General features: G+C 42.2%; 1 protein-coding gene across 1 annotated transcript; it reads left to right on the forward strand.

The window, feature by feature from the left end:
• The first annotated feature begins 5425 nt into the window (after nucleotides 1–5425).
• Nucleotides 5426–13430, forward strand: LOC106572757 (dnaJ homolog subfamily C member 25). The gene is made up of 4 exons (XM_014147222.2): nucleotides 5426–5787; nucleotides 8454–8606; nucleotides 11330–11800; nucleotides 12958–13430. The coding sequence occupies exons 1-4, from the start codon at nucleotides 5461–5463 to the stop codon at nucleotides 13078–13080; spliced, it is 1074 nt and encodes a 357-aa protein (XP_014002697.2). The 5' UTR covers nucleotides 5426–5460; the 3' UTR covers nucleotides 13081–13430.
• The last annotated feature ends 10407 nt before the right edge of the window (nucleotides 13431–23837 follow it).

Genomic DNA, 23837 nt, shown 5'->3' on the forward strand with positions numbered 1-23837 from the left:
ATGCCCTCCCAGGCCAGCAAATCAGATTTAGTTTTTCCCCACAAAAGGGCTTTATTACAGACAGAAATACTCCGCTTCATCAGCTGTCTGGGAGGCTGGTGTCAGACGATCCTGCAGGTTAAGGTGCCGGATGTGGAGGTCCTGGGCTAGCGTGGTTACACGTAGTTTGTGGTTATGAGACCGGTTAGACGTACTTCTCTAAAACGACATTGGAAGCGGCTTATGGTAGAGAAATTAACATTAAATTCTCTGGCAACAACTCTGGTGGTGGACATTCCTGCAGTCAGCATGCCAATTGCACGCTCCCTCAAAACTTGAGACATCTGTGGCATTGTGTTGTGTGACAAAAGTGCACATATTAGAGTGGCCTTTTATTGTCCCCCAGCACAAGGTGCACCTGTGTCATGATCATGCTGTTTAATCAGCTTCTTGATATGCCACACCTGTCAGGTGGATGGATTATCTTGGCAAAGGAGAAATGCTAACTAACAGGGATGTAAACAAATTTGAGAGAAGAAAGCTTGGCAAATTTCTGAGATCTTTTATTTCAGCTCATGAAAAATGGGACCAACACTTTACATGTTGCGTTTATATGTTTTGTTCAGTATATATTTAAATATAAATGTGTTATTGTTATGACAATTCTATTCTCAATGTTAACTTCAATTCAAATAATTTGTCTGTAACTCAGAGTTTGTAAAGTTCTGGTCTCAATAAAACAGACAGACTTCCCAGCTTACAATAGTCACCAATATTTATTCACCAGATCGCTCTCCAGTCCATTTTACAGAACATCATTATATACCAAGTTCCTCATTTACGCACACACATTACACACTAACACCAAGAGTTAATTGTCCTCTTCCTCAGACCTCTCAACACCGTAACTCATGATCCTGCCGACATTTTTAGTACTCTGAGATCAGGGAAACCTGGGGGGGTTGGAGCTAGGTCAGGTCAACCACAGTTTAACAGTTCTTAATGTTTACTCAAACACACAGCCAACCAATTCCTCTCTCATCCTAGTCCATCTCCTGAGACTTACGCTTAACCCTTTAGTTACTCATTCTACAGGCTATATAGACCATTTCCCTAAATTCAGGGTAGAATTATTTAATCATTTACACTCAAGCAGAAATCTCCTGCAACAGTTATTTATTTCATATCGTAGTGGGCACTAATATTGATAATTTTATATAACATTGATATTGTTTGATATCGCGATATGATCAAGGCGTATTGTGATATTGGTTTATTCTTCCTGTTGACCTACTCTATTCTGTAATAAAGCATACGTGACTCTTTTATGCAGGCACAAAGCCCTCTCACAGACGTTCTAACAGGCTGCTCAGCAAACTTAATTGCCCACTGATGGTCCATCAACTGTGGATGGGCTTCCCATTGTTTTATAAGCAGTCGTCTGGTCCAGAAAAGTCAACATTCACACAGTAGGCAATGTATTTTCTACAAAACTATGTGTCATCAATATGGAATCGTAAAATGCAACTGATATGTGTGTTGATTTTCCATGTCGGTGCCCATCACGAATTGAATGGATTTATTTGATGAGGGATTGCAACTAATTCATGTATCATAAAGTGTGTTAAACCATTAATTTTTATTTTATAAATTGGTGACCGTAGTGGTGACTGTCGTGGTGACTATAGTGGTGACTGTTAGTGGTGACTGTAGTGGTGACTGTCGTGGTGACTGTAGTGGTGACTGTAGTGGTGACTGTAGTGGTGACTAGTGACTGTAGTGGTGACTGTCGTGGTGACTGTAGTGACTATAGTGGTGACTGTAGTGGTGATTATAGTGGTGACTGTAGTGGTGACTGTAGTGGTGACTGTAGTGGTGACTGTCGTGGTGACTGTCGTGGTGACTGTAGTGGTGACTGTAGTGGTGACTAGTGACTGTAGTGACTGTAGTGGTGACTGTAGTGGTGACTGTAGTGACTGTAGTGGTGACTGTAGTGGTGACTGTAGTGGTGACTGTAGTGACTGTAGTGACTGTAGTGGTGACTGTAGTGGTGACTGTAGTGACTGTCGTGGTGACTGTCGTGGTGACTGTAGTGGTGACTAGTGACTGTAGTGACTGTAGTGACTGTAGTGGTGACTGTAGTGGTGACTGTAGTGGTGACTGTAGTGACTGTAGTGGTGACTGTAGTGGTGACTGTAGTGACTGTCGTGGTGACTGTAGTGGTGACTAGTGACTGTAGTGACTGTAGTGACTGTTAGTGGTGACTGTCGTGGTGACTATAGTGGTGACTGTTAGTGGTGACTGTAATGGTGACTGTAGTGGTGACTGTAGTGGTGACTGTCGTGGTGACTGTAGTGGTGACTGTAGTGGTGACTGTAATGGTGACTGTAGTGGTGACTGTAGTGGTGACTAGTGACTGTAGTGGTGACTGTCGTGGTGACTGTAGTGACTGTAGTGGTGACTGTAGTGGTGACTATAGTGGTGACTGTAGTGGTGACTGTCGTGGTGACTGTAGTGGTGACTGTAGTGGTGACTGTCGTGGTGACTGTCGTGGTGACTGTCGTGGTGACTGTAGTGGTGACTGTAGTGGTGACTAGTGACTGTAGTGACTGTAGTGACTGTAGTGGTGACTGTAGTGGTGACTGTAGTGACTGTAGTGACTGTAGTGGTGACTGTAGTGGTGACTGTAGTGACTGTAGTGACTGTAGTGGTGACTGTAGTGGTGACTGTAGTGACTGTCGTGGTGACTGTCGTGGTGACTGTAGTGGTGACTAGTGACTGTAGTGACTGTAGTGACTGTAGTGGTGACTGTAGTGGTGACTGTAGTGACTGTAGTGGTGACTGTAGTGGTGACTGTAGTGGTGACTGTAGTAGTGACTGTAGTGGTGACTGTCGTGGTGACTGTAGTGGTGACTATAGTGGTGACTGTAGTGGTGACTATAGTGGTGACTGTCATGGTGACTAGTGACTGTAGTGGTGACTGTCATGGTGACTGTAGTGGTGACTGTCGTGGTGACTGTAGTGACTGTAGTGGTGACTGTAGTGGTGACTGTCGTGGTGACTGTCGTGGTGACTGTCGTGGTGACTGTAGTGGTGACTGTCGTGGTGACTGTAGTGGTGACTGTAGTGGTGACTGTCGTGGTGACTGTAGTGGTGACTGTAGTGGTGACTAGTGACTGTAGTGACTGTCATGGTGACTGTAATGGTGACTATAGTGGTGACTGTAGTGGTGACTGTAGTGACTGTCGTGGTGACTGTAGTGGTGACTGTAATGAATGTAGTGGTGACTATAGTGGTGACTGTAGTGAATGTAGTGGTGACTGTAGTGAATGTAGTGGTGACTATAGTGGTGACTGTAGTGAATGTAGTGGTGACTGTCGTGGTGACTGTAGTGGTGACTGTCGTGGTGACTATAGTGGTGACTGTAGTGGTGACTGTCGTGGTGACTGTTAGTGGTGACTGTAGTGGTGACTGTTAGTGGTGACTGTAGTGGTGACTGTCGTGGGGACTGTAGTGGTGACTGTAGTGGTGACTATAGTGGTGACTGTAGTGGTGACTGTAGTGGTGACTGTAGTGGTGACTGTTAGTGGTGACTGTAGTGGTGACTGTAGTGGTGACTATAGTGGTGACTATAGTGGTGACTGTAGTGGTGACTGTAGTGGTGACTGTTAGTGGTGACTGTAGTGGTGACTATAGTGGTGACTGTAGTGGTGACTGTTAGTGGTGACTGTAGTGGTGACTGTAGTGGTGACTGTAGTGGTGACTATAGTGGTGACTGTAGTGGTGACTGTTAGTGGTGACTGTAGTGGTGACTATAGTGGTGACTATAGTGGTGACTGTTAGTGGTGACTGTAGTGGTGACTGTAGTGGTGACTGTAGTGGTGACTGTAGTGGTGACTGTTAGTGGTGACTGTTAGTGGTGACTGTAGTGGTGACTATAGTGGTGACTGTAGTGGTGACTGTTAGTGGTGACTGTAGTGGTGACTGTAGTGGTGACTATAGTGGTGACTGTAGTGGTGACTGTTAGTGGTGACTGTAGTGGTGACTATAGTGGTGACTATAGTGGTGACTGTTAGTGGTGACTGTAGTGGTGACTGTAGTGGTGACTGTCGTGGGGACTGTAGTGGTGACTGTAGTGGTGACTGTTAGTGGTGACTGTAGTGGTGACTATAGTGGTGACTGTAGTGGTGACTGTTAGTGGTGACTGTAGTGGTGACTGTAGTGGTGACTGTAGTGGTGACTGTAGTGGTGACTGTTAGTGGTGACTGTAGTGGTGACTATAGTGGTGACTGTAGTGGTGACTATAGTGGTGACTGTAGTGGTGACTGTAGTGGTGACTGCCTTATGTGTTTGTTTTTTGAGTTCTGATAGTATAATGTATATAGAGGTATAGACTTCAGGACCATGGATAGTTGAATGTATATAGACTTCAGGACCATGGATAGTTGAATGTATATAGACTTCAGGACCATGGATAGTTGAATGTATATAGACTTCAGGACCATGGATAGTTTAATGTATATAGACTTCAGGACCATGGATAGTTGAATGTATATAGACTTCAGGACCATGGATAGTATCGGGTCATTTGAAGGTGGTTTCTACAGACTATACTGACTACTCCCAACCACATTTTAAACCTCTACACATAGAATTCATTCTTTCTATATAAGCCTATATGAAATGTGTAGGCATATTGCATTGGGACCAATGGAGTGGGTGGAGTAAAAAGTGTTGCTGGATATTTAGACCAAAGTACTCCATGGAAAAACACCATATATATATATATTCTACAGACCCTACTGAGTACCCCCCCCCCATCCCACTTTTACTTTGGCACAAAGAATAGTTTTCTTTCTATAAGCCAATATGTAATGTACTAGAATTGGCCTGTATTGTATTGCATTGGGACCAATGGAGTGGGTAGAGTAGAAAGTGTTGCTGGGCATAAAGACTTCAGTCCCCCAGGAAATAACACCATATATATATATATATATACACATTCTACAGACCCCTACTGGGTACTTTCCATCGGCACGTTTTTCCACTACAGTATATGATCCAGGCACCCCCATTTTAAGCTGTTTGACCAGCCTAAAAGGTCAACAACCCTCCATATTATTCTGATTCCCATGACCGTATATACAGTCTACAGACCCCTACTGAGTTTTCCCTACAATACTTTTAACAGCAACTACAGTAGTTCTTGCTCTATTCCATATACAGTGATTTGCATCGGAACATGTTTGTTTGTTTTAAAACCCAAATGTAACGCAAATGCAACTTAAATATTAACACATATGACTCATTATTCATGTTTAGACAATTATTTTGTCATCTATCATTAATAAATACAGGTTATTGACACTTTTCTACCATTACGTGTGCAACTTTTTTTTTTTTTTTTTTGCGGAACAATTTCCGAAATCCGTAACCCGGAAGTGGTTTATTTTTCATGTGAATGTTGCTGACGAGACGCGGATGAAATCCAGCGACTCATTAAGTGTTGAAATGGCTGCAGTCAGTGAGTGTGGTCGACGGTCTGCTCAGTGGACAGCCGTTATATTCACCGTGGTGCTGTTCCTACCGTCTGCCACGGCGCTTATCGACGGACTGTACTGCGGCACCGAGATCTGTTACGATGTCCTCGGTGTACCGAGGGACGCGGTGAAGGCGGACATCGCCCGGTCTTACAGACAGCTCGCCAGAAAGTATCACCCGGACAGATTCTCAAGTCTTGCAGGCGAGACAAGAGAAAGTGCACATCAGAAATTTCTGCTCGTTGCTACTGCATATGAAACTCTGAAGGTAAAGTGGACAAACAACACATTATTATTTTGTTTCGTTTCCAATAACCTTTCTAAAGTAAAACGCTGCCGGTATATCATTTATATGATATATTATTCAATAGCTTTACGGTCCGTCGGCGCTTGCTGACGTCAACTTGATGTTGTATGTCAATGTGGCACTTTTCTGAAGTCCCGTTAAAAAGACCTTCAGTCATTCTGACCGTTTGGTCTCATAGTGTAAAAACAGGGTCAGTGTTTCTGAAGAGACCTGAACAGGGTTAAAGTCAGGTTAACGTTGTGATGCAGCCCGGTCAAATGTCAGACAACATGTTGGGAGAATCAGATCACAAGTATGTAACTGGAGGTTGACTGGAGGTTGACTGGAGGTTGACTGGAGGTTGACTGGGGGTTGACTGGGGGTTGACTGGAGGTTGACTGGAGGTTGACTGGAGGTTGACTGGAGGTTGACTGGAGGTTGACTGGGGGTTGACTGGGGGTTGACTGGAGGTTGACATGGTAATCCATGAATCAGACCATCACTATCTAATAACACAGGATCCACTGAAGTGTGGAGGGGAAAGGGTCCTTTCAGAAAGAAGTGCTAGGTATTTTTAAACTTCCTATGAGTCTATTTTGAGTCCAGAAAAGTGTGATCCTCAACCTTTAAAAAACCAGTAACGGTTTTTGTGTGTCCTTGTCCTCCATAACCACTACGGTGTTATTGTGGATATGTGTGTGACAAATGTTCATTTACCTTCTGCTAACATTTCAGTCAAGCCGTCTACGCATACAGTTTGACGCATACGTTGGGTTAAATCCAACGTAGAGTAACGCACTGCAACGCAAAACGCAGCGTTTTCATTGGAAATGAATGTAATATGACGCTGTCGATCACACAGAGGCGTTATGAGAGGGAAATACGAATAGCCTTTTCACAGTGGCATGCAACACTATGTTTTACTTGAGTTCTCAGAGAGAAATGTGCATGTTATCTTAAAGGCAAAACTGCACTCCAACTCTGATAGGCTTGATACATACAGTACCGGTCAACTTCTAGAACATTCAATGGTTTTGTTTATTATTTTTTTTACTATTTTCTACATTGTAGAATAATAGTGAAGACATCAAAACTGTGAAAAGGCACATATGGAATCATGTCGTAAACAAATCAAAATATATTTTTCAAAGTAGCCACCCTTTGCCTTGACAGCTTTTCACACTCTTGGTATTCTCTCAACCAGCTTCATGAGGTAGTCACCTGGAATGCATTTCAATTAACAGGTGTGCCTTGTTAAAAGTTAATTTGTGGAATTTCTTTCCTTAATGTGTTTGAGCCAATCAGTTGTGTTGTGACAAGGTAGGGGTGGTATACAGGAGATAGCCCTATTTGGTAAAAGACCAAGTCCATATTATGGCAAGAACAGTTCAAATAAGCATAGAGAAATGACAGTTCATCATTACTTTAAGACATGATGGCCAGTCAATAAGGAACATTTCAAGAACTTTGAACATTTCTTCAAGTGCAGTCACAAAAACCATCAAGCGCTATTATAAAACTGGCTCTCATGAGGACCATCACAGGACAGGAAGACCCAGAGTTCCCTCTGCTGCAGAGGATAAGTCCATTAGAGTTACAAGCCTCAGAAATTTCAGCCCAAATAAATGCTTCATAGAGTTCAAGTAACAGACACATCTCAACATCAACTGTTCAGAGGAGACTGTGTGAATCAGGCCTTCATGGTCGAATTGCTGCAAAGAAACCACTACTAAAGGACACCAATAAGAAGAAGAGACTTGCTTGGGCCAAGAAACACGAGCAATGGACATTAGACCGGTGGAAATCTGTCCTTTGGTCTGATGAGTCCAAATTTGAGATTTCTGGTTCCAACCGCCGTGTCTTTGTGAGACACAGAATAGGTGAACGGATGATCTCTGCATGTGTGGTTCCTACCGTGAAGCATGGAGGAGGAGGTGTGGTGGTGCTTTGCTGGTGATACTGCCAGTGATTTATTTAGAATTCAAGGTACACTTAACCAGAATGTCTATCACAGCATTCCCATCTGGGCTGCACTTAGTCCCACTATCATTTTGTTTTTCAACAGGACAATGACCCAACACACCTCCAGGCTGTGTAAGGGATATTTTACCAAGGAAGAGGGTCATGGAGTGCTGCATCAGATGACCTGGCCTCCACAATCACCAGACCTCAACCCAATTGAGATGGTTTGGGATGAGTTGGACCGCAGAGTGAAGAAAAAGCAGCAAACAAGTGCTCAGCATATGCGGGAACTCCTTCAAGACTGTTGGAAAAGCATTCCTCATGAAGCTGGTTGAGAGAATGCCAAGAGTGTACAAAGCTGTCATCAAGTCAAAGGGTGGCTACTTTGAAGAATCTAGAATAGAACATATTTTGATTTGTTTAACACTTTTTTGGTTACTACATGATTCCATATGTGTTATTTCATAGTTTTGATGTCTTCACTATTATTCTACAATGTAGAAAATAGTACAAATAAAGAAAAACCCTGGAATGAGTAGATGTGTCCAAACTTTTGACTGGTACTGTACATACAGCTCTCAATCATTCTGATAAGGAGATATCTTCTTGTAACTTGTGTCTTAGTACTAGGCGTATAGCTAGTAGTCATAACAGTTTTATAAGGGTCATTTCCTCCTGTGTATCAGGATGAGGACTCCCGTAGAGATTATGACTACATGCTGGACAACCCTGAAGAGTACTACAGCCACTACTACACCTACTACAGGAGACGACTGGCACCTAAAGTGGACGTACGGATTGTCATTCTGGTCACTGTGGTTGCTATATCCATTTTCCAGGTAGGATCATATCTATGCTCACACACACACACTCATATAGTGCACTATAAAGGGAATAGGGTGGCATTTGGGGCGCACTGTGTGTTTCTTAATGCCAATCATGAGAAACGGCAGTAGAATGGCACCGTTTGGTAATGCAAGGTTACGAATGGCACCGTTTGGGTAATGCAAGGTTACGAATGGCACCGTTTGGTACATAGCAGTGTGTGTGAATAATCAGAAAGGTTCTGATAGACCCATAGGAACCCATTTCCTCCCCAGCTCCTGGGATGCACTCTATGACCTACAGAATAACTATGCTGACTGCAGTGGTGGAAAAAAAGTACCCAACTGGCATACTTGAGTAAAAGTAAAGATACCTGAATAGAAAATGACTCAAGTCACCCAATAAAATACTACTTGATTAAAATTCTAAAAGTATTTTGTTTTAAATCTACTTAAGTATCAAAGGTAAATGTAATTGTTAAAATATCCTTAAGTATCAAAAGTATAAATAATTTCCAATTCCTTATTTTAAGCAAACCAAACGGCACCATTATATTGTTTTAATTTATTTACAGATAGCCAGGGGAACACTCCAACACTCAGACATCATTTACAGATAGCCAGGGGAACACTCCAACACTCAGACATCATTTACAGATAGCCAGGGGAACACTCCAACACTCAGACATCATTACAGATAGCCAGGGGAACACTCCAACACTCAGACATCATTTACAGATAGCCAGGGGAACACTCCAACACTCAGACATCATTTACAGATAGCCAGGGGAACACTCCAACACTCAGACATCATTTACAGATCGCCAGGGGAACACTCCAACACTCAGACATCATTTACAGATAGCCAGGGGAACACTCCAACACTCAGACATCATTTACAGATAGCCAGGGGAACACTCCAACACTCAGACATCATTTACAGATAGCCAGGGGAACACTCCAACACTCAGACATCATTTACAGATAGCCAGGGGAACACTCCAACACTCAGACATCATTTACAGATAGCCAGGGGAACACTCCAACACTCAGACATCATTTACAGATAGCCAGGGGAACACTCCAACACTCAGACATCATTTACAGATAGCCAGGGGTACACTCCAACACTCAGACATCATTTACAGATAGCCAGGGGAACACTCCAACACTCAGACATCATTTACAGATAGCCAGGGGAACACTCCAACACTCAGACATCATTTACAGATAGCCAGGGGTACACTCCAACACTCAGACATCATTACAGATAGCCAGGGGCACACTCCAACACTCAGACATCATTACAGATAGCCAGGGACACACTACAACACTCAGACATCATTACAGATAGCCAGGGGAACACTCCAACACTCAGACATCATTTACAGATAGCCAGGGGAACACTCCAACACTCAGACATCATTTACAGATAGCCAGGGGAACACTCCAACACTCAGACATCATTTACAGATAGCCAGGGGAACACTCCAACACTCAGACATCATTACAGATAGCCAGGGGCACACTCCAACACTCAGACAATTTACAGATAGCCAGGGGAACACTCCAACACTCAGACATCATTTACAGATAGCCAGGGGTACACTCCAACACTCAGACATCATTTACAGATAGCCAGGGGGAACACTCCAACACTCAGACATCATTTACAGATAGCCAGGGGAACACTCCAACACTCAGACATCATTACAGATAGCCAGGGGAACACTCCAACACTCAGACAGTCATTACAGATAGCCAGAGGAACAGTCGGGACGACATCAGGCATGTTCTACAGTTTAGTGAGACACTCCAGACTCAGAGTCATGTAGGGATGGCCAGGGATGTTCTCTGTTTAGACTCATTACAGATACCAGAGGAACAGTAGGGAACACCAGGGATGTTCTCAGTTTAGTGAGTCCTCCAGCACTCAGAGGCAGTAGGGTTGACAAAGGGATGTTCTCTGTTTAGTGAGTCCTCCAGGTCAGAGGCAGTAGGGATGACCAGGGATGTTCTCTGTTTAGTGAGTCCTCCAGGTCAGAGGCAGTAGGGGTGACCAGGGATGTTCTCTGTTTAGTGAGTCCTCCAGATCAGAGGCAGTAGGGACGACCAGGGATGTTCTCTGTTTAGTGAGTCCTCCAGATCAGAGGCAGTAGGGATGACCAGGGATGTTCTCTGTTTAGTGAGTCCTCCAGGTCAGAGGCAGAAGGGACGACCAGGGATGTTCTCTGTTTAGTGAGTCCTCCAGATCAGAGGCAGTAGGGACGACCAGGGATGTTCTCTGTTTAGTGAGTCCTCCAGATCAGAGGCAGTAGGGATCGACCAGGGATGTTCTCTGTTTAGTGAGTCCTCCAGATCAGAGGCAGTAGGATCGACCAGGGATGTCATAATTATTGACCAAAAGTACATAATTATTTTTTAGGAATGTAGTGAAGTAAAGGTTGTAAAAATATATATATAAATAGTAAAGTACAGATACCCCCAGAAACTACTTACAGTAAGTAGTTCTTTAAAGTATTTTTACTTCATTACTTTACACCACTAGCATTCCCTGTAGCTCAGTTGGTAGAGCATGTTGTGTGCAACGCCAGGGTTGTGGGTTCGATTCCCACGGGGGGGCCAGTACAAAAAAAAAGAAATGTATGCATTCACTACTGTAAGTCGCTCTGGATAAGAGCGTCTGCTAAATGACTAAAAATGTAAAATGTAATTGTGACTTAATTTTCCTCCTTCAGTACTACAGTTGGTGGGCCAGCTACGCTGAAGCCATCGCCTACCTATCAACGGTCCCCCGGTACCGTATCCAGGCCACAGAGATAGCCAAGCAGCTGGGTCTCCTGAACAAGACAAAAGAGAAGGGCAAGAACCGACGGTCCAAAGAGGAGATCCGGGAACAGGAAGAAGAGATCATCCGTGACATCATCAAGAACAAGATTGACATTAAGGGAGGCTACCAGAAGCCTAAAATCTTGGACATACTACTCTGTAAGATTGTTCTGTTCCCTTACTTCCTGTGTGCCTATGTGGTCTGGTACTGTAAGTGGACCTACCGGTTCACCATCTGCAGAGAGGAGTACGGAGACCAGGAGAAGCTGTACATCATCAGGAAGAACATGAAGATGTCTCAGTCTCAGTTTGACAGTCTGGAGGAGGAGCAGAGAGACACCTTACTGGAGAGGCAACTCTGGATCAAATACAACTATGAGGTCTGTAGTAATGTTGTTGTAGCAGCAGTAGTAGTAGCAGCAGTAGTAGTAGTAGCAGTAGTAGTAGTAGTAGCAGTAACACAAGCAGTAGTAGCAGTAGTAGTAACAGTAGTAGTAACACAAGTAGTAGCACTAGCGGTAGTAGTAGTAGTAGTAACACAAGCAGCAGTAGCAGTAGTAGTAGTAGTAGTAGCAGTAGTAGTAACAGTAGTAGTAGCACTAGCGGTAGTAGTAGTAGTACTACCCGTAGTAGTACTACCAGTATTAGCAGCTGTAGCAGTAGCACAAGTAGCAGCAGTAGAATTGGCACAAGCAGCAGTAGTAGTACCAGTAGTAGTAGTAGTACTACCAGTATTAGCAGCTGTAGCATCAGTAGCAGCAGTAGTAGCAGTAGCATCAGTAGTAGCAGTAGCAGCAGTAATACTAGTAGTAGTAGTAGTAGTAGTAGTAGACTACACACACAAACAGTGGAACACTTTGCTTTGCACCAGATATTACAATGTTATTACAACAGAACACATTCTATATGTGAACACATTCTATATGTGAACACATTCTATATGTGAACACATTCTATATGTGAACACATTCTATATATGTGAACACATTCTATATGTGAACACATTCTATATATGTGAACACATTCTATATATATGTGAACACATTCTATATGTGAACACATTCTATATATGTGAACACATTCTATATGTGAACACATTCTATATATGTGAACACATTCTATATATATGTGAACACATTCTATATATATGTGAACACATTCTATATATATGTGAACACATTCTATATATATGTGAACACATTCTATATATATGTGAACACATTCTATATATATGTGAACACATTCTATATGTGTGAACACATTCTATATGTGTGAACACATTCTATATGTGTGAACACATTCTATATGTGTGAACACATTCTATATGTGTGAACACATTCTATATATGTGAACACATTCGATCTGGTGCAAAGTATTCCACTTTCATATTATGGACAATGAGATGTAAAAGCCCAAGGGCTGGTTTCCTGGACAGAGATTAAGCCTAGTACTGGTACAAAAGGAAGCTCAATAGAGTATCTCCATTTTTTTATTTTTATGTGTTTGTATATTTATATTGCGTTATGTTGTTGTACAGGTGTACAAGGAAGAACAGGAGGAAGAGATGAAGACGAAGATGGCCCTGGATCCCAGGTGGAAGAGGTACCGACGGTGGATGAAGAATGAAGGACCTGGACGGCTCACTTTTATTGACGATTGACAACATGCCGATCAATAATCACACCTGACTTGTGGCAATATATACAGATACACACTGTGTTATACAGATACACACTGTGTTATACAGATACACACTGTGTTATACAGATACACACTGTGTTATACAGATACACACTGTGTTATACAGATACACACTGTGTTATACAGATACACACTGTGTTATACAGATACACACTGTGTTATACAGATACAGTGCATTCGGAAAGTATTCAGACCCCTTGACTTTTTCCACATTTTGTTACGTTACAGCCTTATTCTAAAATGGATGGAAAAAATGATTTAATCAATCTACACACAACACCCCATATTGACAAAGCAAAAACGGGTTTTTAGATTTTTTTTGCAAATCTATTAAAAATAAACAAAAACATTTACATAAGCATTCAGACACTTTACTCAGTCCTTTGTTGAAGCACCTTTGGCAGCGATTACAGCCTCGAGTCTTCTTGGGTGTGACGCTACAAGCTTGGCACACCTGTATTTGGGGAGTTTCTCCCATTCTTCACTGCAGATCCTCTCAAGCTCTGTCAGGTTGGATGGGGAGTGTCGCTGTACAGCTATTTTCAGGTCTCTCCAGAGATGTTCGATCGGGTTCAAGTCCGGGCTCTGGCCGAGCCACTTAGTGACATTCAGAGACTTGTCCCGAAGCCACTCCTGCGTTGTCTTGGCTGTGTGCTTAGGGTCGTTGTCCAGTTGGAAGGTGAACCTTCGCCCCAGTCTGAGGTCCTGAACGCTCTGGAGCAGGTTTTCATCAAGGATCTCTCTGTACTTTGCTCCGATCATCTTTCCCTCGATCCTGACTAGTCTCCCAGTCCCTGCCGCTGAAAAACATCCCCACAGCATGACGCTGCCACCACCATGCTTCACTGTAGGGATGGTGCCAGGTTTCCTCCAGACGTGATGCTTGGCATTCAGGCCAAAAAGCTCAGTCTTGGTTTCATCAGACCAGAGAGTCTTGTTTCTGATGGTCTGAGAGTCCTTTAGGTGCCTTTTGGCAAACTCCAAGCGGGCTGTCATGTGCCTTTTACTGAGGAGTGGCTTCCGTCTGGCCACCCTACCATAAAGGCCTGATTGGTGGAGTGCTGCAGAGATGGTTGTCCTTCTGGAAGGTTCTCCCATCTCCACATAGGAACTCTGGAGCTCTGTCAGAGTGACCATCGGGTTCTTGGTCACCTCCCTGACCAAGGCCCTTCTCCCCCGATTGCTCAGTTTGGCAGTTTGGCCAGCTCTACGAAGACTCTTCTTCCATTTAAGAATGGAGGTCACTGTGTTCTTGGGGACCTTCAATGCTGCAGAAATGTTTTGGTGCCCTTCCCCAGATCTGTGCCTCGACACAATCCGGTCTCTGAGCTCTACGGACAATTCCTTCGACATCATGTCTTGGTTTTTGCTCTGACATGCACTGTCAACTGTGGGACCTTATATAAACAGGTGTGTGCCTTTCCAAATCATGTCCAATCAGTTGAATTTACCACAAGTGGACTCCAATCAAGTTGTAGAAACATCTCAAGGATGATCAATGGAAACAGGATGCACCTGAGCTCAATTTAGAGCCTCATAGCAAAGGGTCTGAATACTGATGTAAATAAGGTATTTATGTTTTTTTATTTTTAATACATTTGCAAAAAGTGTCTAAAAACCTTGTAGATTGAAGAGGAAATATTAATTCAATACATTTTAGAGTAAGGCTGTAACGTAACAAAGTTGAAAACAGATCCACTGTGTTTGCGTACCTGAGTGTTTGTGACTACATCTACTGATGTGTGTACAGACTATTGACAATAATGCCTGTTTGTATGGAGAGTTATTTTCATAGATATTATATTGGGGATGTTTAAAGCCGGTGAAAGGTACTACTGTGTAACTAATAAGATGTATTGAAGCCTTATACAGCATATCGAGAGCTGAGGACTAGAAGGGTCTATCTGCAAAAAGATCATTCTGAGATAATTGGCGTTAAAGTTCTGAACCCTCATTGGTTGGAACGGTGTCGGCTAATTTCTTTATTTAAAATCTTGTATTCTTTGGAAATTAACATGAATTGTGGAATTTAGAGTACTATATACGTAGTGTATGTAGAGAACATTGTATTTAGAGTACTATGAAGTATATGTAGAGAACATAGTACTCTAAATACAAGTAGTATATGTAGAGAACATATTATTTAGAGTACTGTGTAGTATATGTAGAGAACATAGTATTTAGAGTAGTATATAGTGTGTGTATATATAATATATATATATATAGATAGAGAATATATATATATATATATATATATATATATATATATATATATAGATAGTATTTAGAGTATTATATAGTATATGTAGAGAACATTGTATTTAGAGTACTGTATAGTGTGTGTATATATAATATATATATAATATAGAGATATATATATATATATATATATATAGATAGTATTTAGAGTATTATATAGTATATGTAGAGAACATAGTATTTAGAGTACTGTATAGTGTGTGTATATATATATATATATATAATATATATAGATAGAAAGAGATATATATAGATAGTATTTAGAGTATTATATAGTATATGTAGAGAACATAGTATTTAGAGTACTATATAGGTGTGTGTATATATATATATATATATACATAGTATTTAGAGTATATATATAGTATATATATGAGACCATAGTATTTAGAGTACTATATAGTGTGTGTGTATATATATATATATATACATAGTATATAGTATATATATGTGTATATATATATATATATATATATGAGACCATAGTATTTAGAGTACTATATAGGATATGTAGATAGACCCTTCTAGCCCCAACCTCTGCTGCTGTATGTGACGCCTTTCATAATATGACCTTTCACCTTTCTGCTCTTCAGGGAAAAGCTCGCGGTATGAAAGAGTCAGAAGATGTATTTAAAACCTGCCTGGAGGAACGGTTCTTATTAGGAAGCCTGTATAGTGCATCACTTCTGGTCAAAACTAGTGCACTATATAGTGTGCCACTTCTGGTCAAAGCTAGTGCACTATATAGTGTGCATCACTTCTGGTCAAAACTAGTGCACTATATAGTGTGCATCACTTCTGGTCAAAACTAGTGCACTATATAGTGTGCATCACTTCTGGTCAAAACTAGTGCACTATATAGTGTGCCACTTCTGGTCAAAACTAGTGCACTATATAGTGTGCCACTTCTGGTCAAAACTAGTGCACTATATAGTGTGCATCGCTTCTGGTCAAAACTAGTGCACTATATAGTGTGCATCGCTTCTGGTCAAAGCTAGTGCACTATATAGTGTGCATCGCTTCTGGTCAAAACTAGTGCACTATATAGTGTGCCGCTTCTGGTCAAAACTAGTGCACTATATAGTGTGCCACTTCTGGTTTAAAACTAGTGCACTATATAGTGTGCCACTTCTGGTTTAAAACTAGTGCACTATATAGTGTGCCGCTTCTGGTTCAAAACTAGTGCACTATATGGTGTGCACACTTCTGGTTTAAAACTAGTGCACTATATAGTGTGCCACTTCTGGTCAAAGCTAGTGCACTATATAGTGTGCCACTTCTGGTCAAACTAGTGCACTATATAGTGTGCATCACTTCTGGTCAAAGCTAGTGCACTATATAGTGTGCCACTTCTGGTTTAAAACTAGTGCACTATATAGTGTGCCACTTCTGGTTTAAAACTAGTGCACTATATAGTGTGCCACTTCTGGTTTAAAACTAGTGCACTATATAGTGTGCCACTTCTGGTTTAAGACTAGTGCACTATATAGTGTGCCACTTCTGGTTTAAAACTAGTGCACTATATAGTGTGCATCACTTCTGGTCAAAACTAGTGCACTATATAGTGTGCCACTAAGGACAGACACACCAAGGGTTAGGCAGGGTTGTATAGTCTGTTATTAACGATGCTCATCGTCTCTCTCTGGTCCTGACTGTTATTCCGTCAGACACAGGTTAAACCTACTTCTGGAATCTCTACTGAAAGTGCTTTTTAATCCAGGAAGAGTCTTCATCTGTGTATGGGGAAACCTGTCTGTTATGGGTTAGAATGGACTTGGCCTTCCTGTGAATTGTCTTACCTGGGAAGGCTATTTTGAATCACAACTGAAAGGTTGTACAAAGTATTCAGAACCCAGAAGAAATGAGTCCTGGGTTTGTGATATTAGTTCGGGCCTTATCCTTTACTTTGAATATTTACTTCGTTGCATGTTGCATGTTAACAGCCAACAAATCAAGCTTCATTTGACCTATACTGTAATAATATGGTATATTACGGCGTAGTTGGGTACGTGTTGATCTGTTGGATTGAAAACACAAACATGATTTTTTTAAAAAGAAATGAAACCAGAGATTCAAAGAGCATCTTGTTGGTATTATCATGGTACTGCATTTTGGGTTTATTTGTACTTAAAATCACTGTCAGTCTAGTTAGTCTGTGTCCCAGATGAGCCCTGTTCCATATAGACCTGCAGTACTTTTGACCAGGGCACATAAGACTTTGTTCAAAAGTTAAGTAGTGTACTATATCGGGAATTAGGGGGTGTATTTGGGACAAAGCCTATGTTTTATTGTTTATCATGTAGCCATAACATGATTAAATCAAATCTGCCACATCAGACTGTGGTTGCTGCACATCATTTACAATTCAATGCTAAATCATATCTATAGTATATATTCTGTAATATATTAGAATAATTTGCAACATCAACAAGAATTTAGTGCAGTTCAACTATTTGTCACTAGATGGAACTCCTGTTTGGGTGAAAAATACTGGGGAGGGGAACATTTTATTTCTAAACCTATTAAAATAATAGTATATTTTAAATGTCAGGGTACATGCCATTAGAAAACAAACTAAATAAAAAAACATGTTATAAATGGAATGTATTGCTTGACTGCTGGGACACGTGATGCATCCAGACGCATCAAACCGTTTTCCGTTCCAGCGGAAGTCATTCACCGTCAATGGAGCAGTCAACGACCCGTTGCTGAAGGAAAGACGGGCTGAAACCTTTTGCATAGTTCGATTTTCGGGTATATGAATTACATATACGGTGATTGTAAACGTGTGGGTGATGATGATGATGATGATGTCACGACCAACTACTTGTAACAGTTTCAGGCAGCGCTTGTGTGGTCCACTGTGAGGGAAGGTGTGAAATACCATTTCAAATTCAGTCAACCAACACTGGCCTGGATGCTTCCTACATAGAAATGGACGTTTTTATTAATTTAGTAGCTTAAGCTAAATAATAATATTTTGTTCACGGTTGTCTGTTACTTATTATTAATGCTATGCTATTATTATTATTTTACGATATTAAAGGGCTGCTGTAAAAAAATAGCAACATTTAGCTAAATTGTGACTGTTGACGTTCTGGTCATTTGTCAACCTTGCCTTTGCTGTTTCTATCATCTCAGTGATTTACGGTAATTACGGCGCCTTCGGAAAGTATTCAGACCCTTTGACTTTTTCTACATTTTGTTACGTTACAGTCGTATTATAAAATGGAGAAGAAAAAATAAAATCTGGAATCAATCTACACACAATATCCCATAATGACAGTGAAAACAGGTTTGTAGAAATGTTTGCAAATTTATAAAAAAGAAAAGAAAAATACTTATTTACATAAGTATTCAGACCCTTTGCTATGAGACTCTAAATTGAGCTCAGGTGCATCCTATTTCCATTAATCATCCTTGAGATGTTTTCTACAACTTGATTGGAGTCCACCTGTGGTAAAATCTATTGATTGGACGTGATTTGTAAAAGCACACACCTGTCTATATAAGGTCCCACAGTTGACAGTGCATGTCAGAGCAAAAACCAAGCCATGAGGTCGAAGGAATTGTCCATGGAGGTCCGAGACAGGATTATGTCGAGGCACAGATCTGTGGAAGGGTATCAAAACATATCTGCAGCATTGAAGGTCCCCAAGAACACAGTGGCCTCCATCGTTCTTAAATGGAAGAAGTTTGGAACCACCAAGACTCTTCCTAGAGCTGGCCACCCGGCCAAACTGAGCAATCGGGGGAGAAAGGCCTTGGTCAGGGAGGTGACCAAGAACCTGATGGTCACTGACAGAGCTCCAGAGTTCCTCTGTGGAGATGGGAGAACCTTCCAGAAGGACAACCATCTCTGCAGCAATCCACCAATCAGGCCTTTATGGTAGAGTGGCCAGACGGAAGCCACTCCTCAGTAAAAGGCACATGACAGCCCGCTTGGAGTTTGCTAAAAGGCACCTAAAGGACTCTCAGACCATGAGAAACAGGATTCTCTGGTCTGATGAAACCAAGATTGAGCTCCTTGGCCTGAATGTCAAGCGTCACAACTGGAGGAAACCTGGCACCATCCCTACGATGAAGCATGGTGGTGGCTGCATCATGCTGTGGGGTTGTTTTTCAGCGGCAGGGACTGAGAGACTAGTCAGGATCGAGGGAAAGATGAACAGAGCAAAGTACAGAGAGATCCTTGATGAAAACCTGCTCCAGAGCGCTGAGGACCTCAGACTGGAGCGAAGGTTCACCTTCCAACAGGACAACAACCCTAAGCACACAGCCAAGACAACGCAGGAGTGGCTTCGGGACAAGTCTCTGAATGTCCTTGAGTGGCCCAGCCAGAGCCCGGACTTGAACCCGATCAAACATCTCTGGAGAGACCTGAAAATAGCTGTGCAGCGACAGAGCTTGATAGGATCTGAGCTTGACGGGATCTGCAGAGAAGAATGGGAGAAACTCCCCAAACACAAATGGAGCGATGGATAACGATGCTTCGAGGTTGTCAGTTGTTGATGTGTGCAGAGGGTCCCTGGTTTGAGCCCAGGTAGCGGCGAGGAGAGGGACTGAAGCAATCCTGTTACAGGAGCTAATGTCTCGCTCAGGGGACCCCCTAGCTAGACCAATAAGAAACAGTTCCAAACCTCTCTGCCAATAACAACTAGTTTTCAGTTTTCCCCTCGCCACTGAAACCACTTCTTACTTGAGAAATTGCTCTTTGCTAAGAAGCTATTTAAAAATAAATAAATAAATAAATAATATTTTAATTGAAAATAATCACAGTAAGGTACTTAATTGTTACTCAGAAATGATTTGATTTTGAGATAAAACCGTCTGCATTGGACTTTTTAAAAGGGCAATCTGGGATCATTACATAGACTTTTAAATGAATGACATATAGACATTATTGTGTGAATTCCAGATTTCCCCTTTAATGATTTTTATTAGTGCTTTCCCAGTGTCAGTTGTTTGTCATCACCAGATGAAGAGAGGGTAATGTCGTTTCAAGTCATCATTTTAAGTCATCTTTAAGGTCATCTATAACTCTTTGCTAGGTAAAGCTCCGACTTATCTCAGCTCACTGGTCACGATAACAACACCCACCCGTAGCACGCGCTCCAGCAGGTATATCTCACTGGTCACCCCCAAAGCCAACACCTCGTTTGGTCGCTTTTCCTTCCAGTTCTCTGCTGCCAATGACTGGAACGAATGGCAAAAATCACTGAAGCTGGAGACTCATATCTCCCTCGCTAGCTTTAAGCACCAGCTGTCTGAACAGCTAACCAATCGCTGCAGCTGTACATAGGCCATCTGTAAACAGCCCATCTACCTACCTCATCCCCATACTGTATTTATTTATTTATCTTGCTCCTTTGCACCCCAGTATCTCTACTTGCACATTCGTCTTCTGCACATCTACCATTCCAGTGTTTAATTGCTATGTTGTAATTACTTCACCACCATGGCCTATTAATTGCCTTAACTCCCTAATCTCACCTCATTTCCACTCACTGTATATATATACTTTTTGTTTTCTTTTGTACTACTGTATTATTGACTATGTTTTGTTTATGCCATGTGTAACTCTGTGTTGTTGTATGTGTCGAATTGCTATGCTTTATCTTGGCCAGGTCACAGTTGCAAATGAGAACTTGTTCTCAACTAGCCTACCTGGTTAAATAAAGGACTTGTTCTCAACTAGCCTACCTGGTTAAATAAAGGACTTGTTCTCAACTAGCCTACCTGGTTAAATAAAGGTGAAATCAATTTTTTTTTAAATGACTGGATTTCGGATACATTATTTATAGATCGGCAGGTAAGGGTGCTCTCGAGCGGCTAGATGTTCAATACCATTCGGCCATCAGATTTGCCACCAATGCTCCTTATTGGACACATCACGTCACTCTATACTCCTCTGTAAACTGGTCATCTCTGTATACCGTTGCAAGACCCACTGGTTGATGCTTATTTATAAAACCCTCTTAGGCCTCACTCCCCCCATCTGAGTTATCTACTGCAACCCTCATCCTCCACATACAACACCCGTTCACTCGCCCCCTATCTGAGATATCTACTGCAGCCCTCATCCTCCACATACAACACCCGTTCACTCCCCCCCTATCTGAGATATCTACTGCAGCCCTCATCCTCCACATACAGCACCCGTTCACTCCCCCTATCTGAGATATCTACTGCAGCCCTCATCCTCCACATACAGCACCCGTTCACTCCCCCTATCTGAGATATCTACTGCAGCCCTCATCCTCCACATACAGCACCCGTTCACTCCCCCCTATCTGAGATATCTACTGCAGCCCTCATCCTCCACATACAACACCCGTTCACTCCCCCCTATCTGAGATATCTACTGCAGCCCTCATCCTCCACATACAACACCCGTTCACTCCCCCTATCTGAGATATCTACTGCAGCCCTCATCCTCCACATACAACACCCGTTCACTCCCCCCTATCTGAGATATCTACTGCAGCCCTCATCCTCCACATACAGCACCCGTTCACTCCCCCCTATCTGAGATATCTACTGCAGCCCTCATCCTCCACATACAGCACCCGTTCACTCCCCCTTATCTGAGATATCTACTGCAGCCCTCATCCTCCACATACAACACCCGTTCACTCCCCCCTATCTGAGATATCTACTGCAGCCCTCATTCTCCACGTGCAACACCCGTTTACTCCCCTCTATCTGAGATATCTACTGCAGCCCTCATCCTCCACATACAACACCCGTTCACTCCCCCCTATCTGAGATATCTACTGCAGCCCTCATCCTCCACATGCAACACCCGTTCTGACAGTCACATTCTGTTAAAGGTCCCCAAAGCGCACACGTCCCTGGGTCGCTCCTCTTTTCAGTTCGCTGCAGCCAGCGACTGGAACGAGCTGCAAACAAACACTCAAACTGGACAGTTTTATCTCCATCTCTTCATTCAAAGACTCAATCATGGACACTCTTAATGACAGTTGTGGCTGCTTTGTGTGATGTATAGCTGTCTCTACTTTCTTGACCTTGGTGCTGTTGACTTTTCCCAATAATGTTTGTACCATTTTGTGTTGCTGCCATGTTGTGTTATGTGTTGCTGCCTTGCTATGTTGTTGTCTTAGGTCTCTCTTTATGTAGTGTTGTGTCTCTCTTGTTGTGATGTGTGTTTTGTCCTATATAGACTTCCCTGTGGCTTATAGACTTCCCTGTGGCTCAGTTGGTAGCGCATGCTGTTTGCAATGCCAGCATGGTGTGTGCAATGCCAGGGTTGTGGCTTCGATTCCCACGGGGGGCCAGTACAAAAAAATGAAATGTATGCATTCACCACTGTAAGTTGCTCTGGATAAGAGTCTGCTAAAATGTAGATGTAAATATTTATATATATTTTTTTAATACCAGGCCCCCGTCAAAGCAGGAGGCCTTTTGCCTTTTGGTAGGCCGTCATTGTAAATAAGAATTTGTTCTTAACTGACTTGCCAAGTTAAATAAAGGTTAAATTTAATTTAAAAAAAATTAAAAAACATGTTTTTCTTACTAGCTTAATAGACTTAATAGAAAAGTCTGACTTACTTTTTCTATTTGGGGAGGTCATAGGTCATTCACACTTTTTTGAGTGGTTTTCTCCACTTCTGATCTTTGTTTAATGCGGGCTACCCCTCACTCAAAACTGGAGACTTTTTTACTGTCCCTTTCTTCTTACAAGGCTTGTAACCGCCTCAATGGAAAATTACTGCAACACCTTCAATCCACCACAAGATGGAGTCCTTTACTATCATAGACCAGTTACTACCCCCAGAGGCTAGGTTACTAAGTAGATTAAAAACAACAGTAAATCCATAAATTGTCTGTTCCATTACAACAGCATTTCATTGGAATATGGCGAGTCAATCCCAATTGAAAACAATATGCTGTAAAACAGTAAGATGGGCCTTAATACATTTTGAATGATTTTATGGAGAAGGGTGTGATTATTTTACAGGACAAAGTCCTGAGTGTTACTACAGTAATCAGTATTTTTGTGTCAGATATCCACAGAGGTTGTTTAAGAGCACCAGAAAGGTAAAGTTTATTTTAGTAAACAAACCAACATGCTGTATGGATGAAGGTTATGTATTTTGGGCTCCTGAGTGGTGCAGTGGTCTAAGGCACTGCATCTCAGTGTTAGAGGCGTCACTACAGACCCTGGTTCAGCGGTCTAAGGCTTTGCATCTCAGTGTTAGAGGCGTCACTACAGACCCTGGTTCAGCGGTCTAAGGCACTGCATCTCAGTGTTAGAGGCGTCACTACAGACCCTGGTTCAGCGGTCTAAGGCACTGCATCTCAGTGCTGGAGGAGTCACTACAGACCCTGGTTCAGCGGTCTAAGGCACTGCATCTCAGTGTTAGAGGAGTCACTACAGACCCTGGTTCAGCGGTCTAAGGCCCTGCATCTCAGTGTTAGAGGAGTCACTACAGA

Source organism: Salmo salar, chromosome ssa01 (genome assembly GCF_905237065.1).
Source record: "Salmo salar chromosome ssa01, Ssal_v3.1, whole genome shotgun sequence".
NCBI lineage: Eukaryota > Metazoa > Chordata > Actinopteri > Salmoniformes > Salmonidae > Salmo > Salmo salar.

What these genes read in the sequence shown, in the direction of transcription:
- LOC106572757 (XM_014147222.2), top strand. Translation starts at nt 5,461, where the DNA reads ATGAAATCCAGCGACTCATTAAGTGTTGAAATGGCTGCAGTCAGTGAG. An exon ending in TTGCTATATCCATTTTCCAG is followed by an intron (nt 8,607 to 11,329) that starts GTAGGATCATAT and finishes TTCCTCCTTCAG; the next exon opens with TACTACAGTTGGTGGGCCAG. An exon ending in GGATCAAATACAACTATGAG is followed by an intron (nt 11,801 to 12,957) that starts GTCTGTAGTAAT and finishes GTTGTTGTACAG; the next exon opens with GTGTACAAGGAAGAACAGGA.